We start from the raw sequence: 7,799 nt of genomic DNA on the forward strand, positions 1-7,799 counted from the left end.
AGTTTTAAACTCATATATATGCATACACATATAGGGCATATAATTTACAACACACAGACAGTATATATAATATGTATTGATTGTAAGGAAGCAAGCTAGCTTTCTTTCCCTGATTTCCTTTATTTAATTGACTCAAAAAAATTGTCATATTTCTATTCTACTTTTGTCTGTTTTAAGCCTTTAAGGATAAAGAACGGTGCGTGAGATGTTTTTGTTTTCATACATATGTCTACTATGCATGAAACAGCAGGGATACAGCTATCTGTTAGATAATTTTTATTTTTTAAGAAATAGAAAGGTAGATTGGCAATGAATTTCAAAATGTGATGGGCATCATTTTGTTGTTAATTTGAGGAGGGACAACCTTTTTGATTGGTCTCCTTGTCTTTGTTACTACAAAACACTAAACTACATGTTACATTATTAGCACCTAGCTTGAAAAATTATAAAATGCACGCTATATCGAATAAGTCATTTCACAAGCTCATTATTACCTTTTCCACTCAGCATGCACCTTCTTCCATATTCTCTCCCTAAACCCTCTCATTTTAATTTAATATTGATAGGTATATCCCTTGAATGAGAGATATAATATGTATATATATATAGAGAGAGAGAGAGAGAGAGAGAGATTATAATGCTATAAGTTATTTATTCAATTTTTTATTGCTTTCTGGTACTTACACAGAAGATGCTGTGAAATTTCCTTCTGTAATGAGTGTTTCTCTCAAAGCATTAAGATTCCACTCACATATATTTAATTAAGCATATGCAAGTTAATTGGAAATCAATGAGGTAAGTGTAAGTATTAGAGATGGTTTGAAATATAAGTCGGCATGTGCTTGTAGACAAGCGAAGAGAGAGTGGCATATTAATTTAAATCTCACATAGAATAATAGCAAATTTGTCTTTTTTTTTTTCATATCACTCAACACACCCACAGTTTCATACGTAGGTTTTAATTTCAATTTTAATATTTTTTTCAAAAACTTGCAATCCTTTGTGGGGAAAAATTACGCAAAACAATGGATGATGAAAATATAAAAGAATACACAAAGGACTTCTATTATTCAATAATCAATACTGGTTTTCTTTTCATTCGTTTTAAGGCCTATATGTTTTGTGACTCGATCAATCTTTTGTGATTTGATTTGGTTTTTCTTACAGTAGTTGGGGCTCACAACAAGATTCTAAGTGTTCAAGTCAGGGTTACATTTTTGGGATATTTAAAAATTCATTTATAATATATTAAAGTCTAAGAAACATGACAACCTTTTATGTTATTCTTGATTAATTATAATTATAACTATAATTAATTATAATGGCTATTCTTGTTGGCAATAAGCTTAAAGATAATCAGAAAACATATTGCGGGAAAAATAATTTTGATCTTTAACATGCCAAAGGAGATCTTTATATATTTATTTGGCCAGAGACGACATATTTATTATATGTGATTGCTATAAATATCTTTTTTTGGCCAAATTATTTAAATATCTTAACAATGGTCGAATTGCCTGGCCAAAAAAATGATCGACTATTTTATTTCATGCACTCATAATCAGTGGCGATTAATTTTAGTGAATCTTTTTCTCATAACTTTCTAAGACCAAATCATATATGGCAATGAAAAGTAATTACTATATTGATTGGTATCATATTTCCATGAAAATATATATTTACAATGAATACATCTATTCAAAATTTATCAAAAGGAGAATCATATTTCAGGACCTCTTAAAAAAATTATTCACACATAAAGACCAATACAAAATTATTTATTGTTAAAATGATAATAGAGGCTTGTTTTTTCCTCCCGAATAGCAATTTATTGTTGGTTCTTATATGTAAATAATAATCTTGAAAGGTCTTTGAATGCGATTTTCCTTCTATCAAATTACTTTATGAAATTAGTCAATGGGTATAGTACTTGTTTTTTTTTTTTGGGCCATAATGGGTGTTGGACTTGTTGAACGCTGTGAAAATTTTATATCTCATTAATTACAAGATAATTAGTTAATGTCGTAAGCATATTATGATCACACATATTAAAGTATCTAATTCAAGATGAAAAAACAAAATTAATATTTTAATTGATTTGCTATTTAAAAATGCTTCCTTTATTTTTAGTTCATATGCGTTCGATGACATGGTGAGATATAATTTATCCTTACGTTGATTGTCATATTGTTTGAAATGAATTCTTCTTTGGCTTTACCCTTAATGTACGGTACAACGTAAATTGTTGCACATAATTAATCAGCTTCTTTGGAAAAAATTTCCTGCATGTTAATAAGATGAAACTTACTTTTCTGTAGTAGGACATAAACAATAGTAGTAATTATTCTCTGATGGAGGGGAAATTTATAAAACATACCAATCAATTATTAAAAAAAATGCATGTCTGAAAATATTTAAAAAATTATTTGGAGAAATTTTTATATATACAGATATACTATTTGCTTGAATTATTTGTATTTTTGAAGATGGAAACTTTGATAACACTAGTCAAGAGTGTGGACCACCAAAGCGTAAGCTGAAGGAAATTCAATCTTACAAAATGCAGCCAAACCTAAACAAAAGGGCCTTTTCACAGAAGTATATGGAAAATGTTCGAAAATGTACATTTTCTCTGGTGGAGTGTCATACACGTGGGAATAATTATTAAGTGCTGGGGGGTCTTGGATTTTCTCTTGTGGGGGCTCTCTCTTTCTCTCGCTTTTTTTCTTTCTTTCTGTTTATTATTATTATTATTATTATTATTATTATTATCTCTGTTAGAAACTGAGAGGAGAGCTCTTGGCTTGGCACTATAAATTCAGAATCAAACCTCATCTTTCCCTCAGAAATCAGCGCTAGAGTAAGACAACGAGCTTCTTCATTACCGTAGTCTCACTTGTGTGATCAGTCTCTTTCTTCTCATTAAGAGAAAAGAGAATGGAGGGAAGAAAAGAGTATCCAAAGAGAGAAGATATTACTGTTGATTGGAGAGGAAGACCATCCAACCCTCAGAAGCATGGTGGAATGAGAGCTGCAGCTTTTGTTCTTGGTACCTCTCTCCCTCTCTGATATATTTACAGATTGATTAACTGTTTAAAGTACTGATTAGCATGAGTATGAATTCATAGAACCTTACATATCAAACTCAACTCAGTCAGCTTGCTCATCAGTTTGGTATGGTGTTCTGAGCTCCAGACTGATGAAATATATATTACAATTTTCTCTTTTATGGCTCTTGTTCATCAGCTCTCTCTCTGTACAGTTTCTTTGTAAACAAAGGCTGTATTTGGTCAAAGCTCTTGTGTGTTTAATTATTTGTTTCTTGATTAATTCCTTTAATTAGTAAGGACTACCCAACTTCTTCATGCTGCTTTTGTTCGTGGCGTGCATATATATCATCATTTGAATATTTGCCAATTTAATTTCCGTTGAAAACTTTTCAAAAAAGGTAAAAACTAGCTGCAAGCCAGCTGTATGCTTCTGGGTTGTAGTCAGAATTAAGATCAATAGTACCTCTGCCAAATCATACTTCTGCAATTAGCTAGCTCTCTCTCTCTCTCTCTCTCTCTCACGTGCTATATATATATAATATTTGTTTAAGCAATACATGGTTTGATGTTTATTTATAATCATATATTAGTGTTGACTAGCTATGTATTATATATTGAGAATAATATATGAATGCGTGTGTGACAGGGGTTCAGGCATTTGAGATAATGGGAATAGCAGCAGTGGGGAACAATCTGATAACATACGTGATAAATGAGATGCACTTCTCATTGGCAAAGTCGGCAAATATAGTGACCAATTTTGTTGGCACCATCTTCCTCTTGGCCCTCCTCGGTGGCTACCTTTCTGATTCTTATCTTGGGAGTTTCTGGACCATCCTCATCTTTGGCTTTCTCGAACTTTCTGTATGCCCCCCTTCTCTCTCTTCCCATGATTTTTCATATATTCTATTCATAATATACACATGCATCCCACCTCTTCTTTCTTTTCCATCCACCTTTTGTCTCTCTCTAGCAACCTCCGATTTACAAGCTAAGTAGCACTAGTACAAAAAAAGTTTTTTAAATCTAGTGAAATTGGAACCGGTATAAAACAGGTTTTTATATAGACAGTTTAAAAAGTCTATTGCTTTATGATGTTGTTTAAACCTCGTGAAAATGTTAACCGCTAAGTGTTTAATTTCACAGGTTAATTATATATCCACCTCTTTTCAAGTGTCCTCCAGTAATTAAAGTGCATAGACATTTTTCATGACTTTTTTTATGGAATAGTATTGTATCTCATGGTTTTGTTTTTGTCATTACTTGATAATTGCAGGGTTTCATACTACTGTCAGTGCAAGCTCATCTTCCACAACTGAAGCCACCTTCATGCAATATGCTAGAAGAAGGACAAGAGTGCGTAGAAGCCAAAGGCTTCAAGGCTTTTATTTTCTTCTTAGCAATATACTTAGTGGCATTAGGGAGTGGTTGTGTGAAGCCTAACATGATAGCCCATGGAGGTGACCAGTTCAATCAAGAGAACCCTCAGCAACTAAAGAAGCTCTCTACGTACTTCAACTTCGCATATTTTGCTTTCTCCATGGGTGAACTTGTTGCCCTAACTGTCCTTGTTTGGGTCCAAACCCACTCGGGTATGGATGTCGGGTTCGGAGTCTCTGCTGCCGCCATGGCCATGGGTTTGATTTGCTTGATCTCTGGTACTCTTTATTACAGAAACAAGCCTCCTCAAGGCAGCATCTTCACTCCCATTGCTCAAGTATGTTTCTTTATCTCTTTCACTATATATTTCTTTTCTTCTTAACAGATGTTCATTTTAGTTTGTATCTCTAAAATATCATGTCATCATTCTTAAGTATATGTCTCTCACAGACACAATGTTCTTCGAGTTGTTCTACGCCATGAATAAGTTTGGAGAGATTAAAAAAAACAGAGAGAGAAAGAGAGAGACTTAAAAATGCAAATCTTTTACATGCATATATTATTCTCTCTTTTTAAATTTTGTTAAGGTTAATGAGTTAAAAACAATAAAGTTATGGACGATCCCTTTAAGTAGTTTAAGAGATGCTATCTGAAATAATATCACCATAATTTGTTAACGTTCTAAAAGAGACTAGATATTTTGAATAAAAATATCGAAGTTGTCAAAACAAATATGTGTTGTCACGGTTTGACCCGATGGGGCGTCAGTTAGTACGCAAATTATTTCATATAAAAAATTTATTAGAAAGTCAACTTTATGTTTTTGTGAGAAAAAATGAACAAAAATAGTATTAAATAATAATAATAATAATAATAATAATAATAATACAAATTTAATAAATATTTTGTAAAATTTGTGTCGCATCTCATTTTATATTGATACCAAACACAGCCTTGAAGAGTTGACGAAGTGAGGCAAGCTACATTCTGAGAGGTCTGAACAGATAGAGGGCCATACAGTGTTTTCTTGTGGGTCCTTAAAGATAAAGGAATCAAAAGATCGCAATTTTTCAATTCTGACCACATCTTTATGGCATTATAGATTAGATTCTACGAGCCTACACATGTACAGTTTGTTGAAGAGTGGATTTGAAAACTAAAACACGTGAGTTGTCGTCCCAAGTAAAAGTAGTAGTGGAGCCTGTCTGCTGATCATTCATGTACTAGGAAAGCGTCAACCTCATAATGTCTTTAATTAAGCATGATGTTGTTGACTCCTATATATATACCTAGAGGCTCTTTATAATAATAACAATAATGTCAACAATATTATCGATCAAGTTTTATTTTGTTGCCTTCATCAATGTGTATCGGTCTTATGGATCAGGTCTTTGTGGCTGCAATTCTGAAGAGAAAGCAGATCTGTCCTTCTAACCCACAAATGCTTCATGGAGGCCATGGCCTATCCACTCATAATTCCTCCTCCTCTGCTTCCCTTCATACCAATAAGTTCAGGTACGTTCTACTTTTCACTTTTTATTTCTCATCAACTTCTTGTTTTAACTCTCTCTCTCTCTCTCTCTCTCTCTCTCACACGCACACACACTGTACTATGGACAACTTGGTTAATATATTGTAACCTTGACAGGATATGCTTGTACGTGATGGATTTTCTTTAGCTTAATTTTATGAGAATCACTATCACCAAAAAAAAAAAAGAAGCTTTGGTAGCATTTCTTGTTAAAATTCCATTTTTGTAGTAGTGAACCCTTCAAATACATGACTGCCAAAAGCTCTTAACTCTAAAATACAATTTGAGATAATACAGTAAAAAGATTACCTGAATAATGTGTATCTATACTAAGTAAGAGTACTATTTTGTACAGTGAATTGATATTCTCTTACTGATTTTTCAGATTCCTTGACAAGGCCTGTATCAAGGTCCAAGATGGGAGTGACAATAACACAAAGGAGAGCCCTTGGAGATTATGCACAATTGAACAAGTGCAGCAAGTAAAAACCCTACTTTCAGTTCTTCCCATATTTGCTTGCACCATTATCTTCAACACCATCCTTGCTCAGCTTCAAACTTTCTCAGTCCAACAAGGCAGTTCCATGGACACCCACCTTACTCCTTCCTTCCACATCCCTCCTGCTTCCCTCCAGTCTATCCCCTACATCATCCTTGTCATCCTCGTCCCTCTCTACGACTCCTTCTTCGTCCCCTTCGCCCGGCGATTCACCCGCCACGAATCCGGCCTCTCGCCCCTTCAACGCATCGGATTAGGCCTCTTCTTGGCCACATTCTCCATGGTCTCAGCTGCCCTAATGGAGAAGAAAAGAAGAGATTCAGCCCTAACTGAAAACAAGACCTTGTCCATTTTTTGGATCACCCCACAGTTCTTGATTTTTGGAATATCAGAAATGTTCACAGCGGTAGGGTTGATTGAGTTCTTCTACAAGCAATCACTTAAAGGGATGCAAGCATTCTTGACAGCAATCACTTACTGTTCTTATTCATTTGGGTTTTATTTGAGCTCTGTGTTGGTCTCTCTGGTGAACAAGGTCACCTCCAATGGCGGTTGGCTCCGAGATAACAACCTTAACAAGGACAGGCTTGACTCGTTCTATTGGCTGCTTGCTGTTCTCAGCTTCCTTAATTTCCTCAACTATCTGTTTTGGTGCAAATGGTTTAATTATAATCCTTCTCTCTCAAGTATAGAGAATTCTGGTGATCATGATGCCAAAGGGAAGGACCATAGCTCCAAGAACTTTGGAGATGAAAACATTCCTTAGCGCATTAATTTATGAACATTATCTTGGATCTTTATATTATTAATTGTACAAGTAGATCAAAGCATAGGCAGTTACGATGGCCTTTATATCTGATATAGTTTCTGTAAAGAATGGTAAGTCTCTATGTATAATAAATATATATATATATATATATATATCAATCAATTAAGGTTCTTGTTATTGTAGGCTAAAAACAAAGTCTTCTTTTTTCTTCAACAATAAAGTCCTTTTTTATTTTGCCAGTTGCTTCCTCTATCCTTCACATTAATCTAGAAAATTTAATGGCAAAAAAGCTTATTATGTTTCGTGTGTGTAAAATTTAAAATAAATATGAATGTCATGTAACGAAAGGTATAAAGCTCTTTTTTAAAAAAAAAAAAAAAACTCTTGCTTTAAAAAAAAAAACTCTTGCTCTTTTATTACACTTTATTCACAATAGATGTTTCGTACACGTTAATAATTGAAAAAAAACAGATGTATGTGGATGAAAGTTACCTTGTAGTTGTGCTCTTACTAAAAATAATAAAATCAGATAAATAAATAGTGATGATAGAAATACATTAAACATCACTA

The 7,799-nt window shown here is 33.5% G+C and overlaps 1 protein-coding gene across 1 annotated transcript; it reads left to right on the forward strand.

The window, feature by feature from the left end:
• The first annotated feature begins 2,831 nt into the window (after positions 1–2,831).
• LOC129284914 (protein NRT1/ PTR FAMILY 4.3-like) lies at positions 2,832–7,468 on the forward strand. The gene is made up of 5 exons (XM_054920428.1): positions 2,832–3,049; positions 3,697–3,914; positions 4,327–4,767; positions 5,818–5,945; positions 6,347–7,468. Exons 1-5 carry the CDS (start codon positions 2,938–2,940, stop codon positions 7,224–7,226), a joined length of 1,779 nt encoding a protein of 592 aa, XP_054776403.1. The 5' UTR covers positions 2,832–2,937; the 3' UTR covers positions 7,227–7,468.
• Positions 7,469–7,799: the final 331 nt, after the last annotated feature.

The sequence above is a fragment of the Prosopis cineraria genome, unplaced genomic scaffold, assembly GCF_029017545.1.
Source record: "Prosopis cineraria cultivar Desert tree isolate PC_DT_omini unplaced genomic scaffold, ASM2901754v1 PC11, whole genome shotgun sequence".
Classification (NCBI taxonomy): domain Eukaryota; kingdom Viridiplantae; phylum Streptophyta; class Magnoliopsida; order Fabales; family Fabaceae; genus Prosopis; species Prosopis cineraria.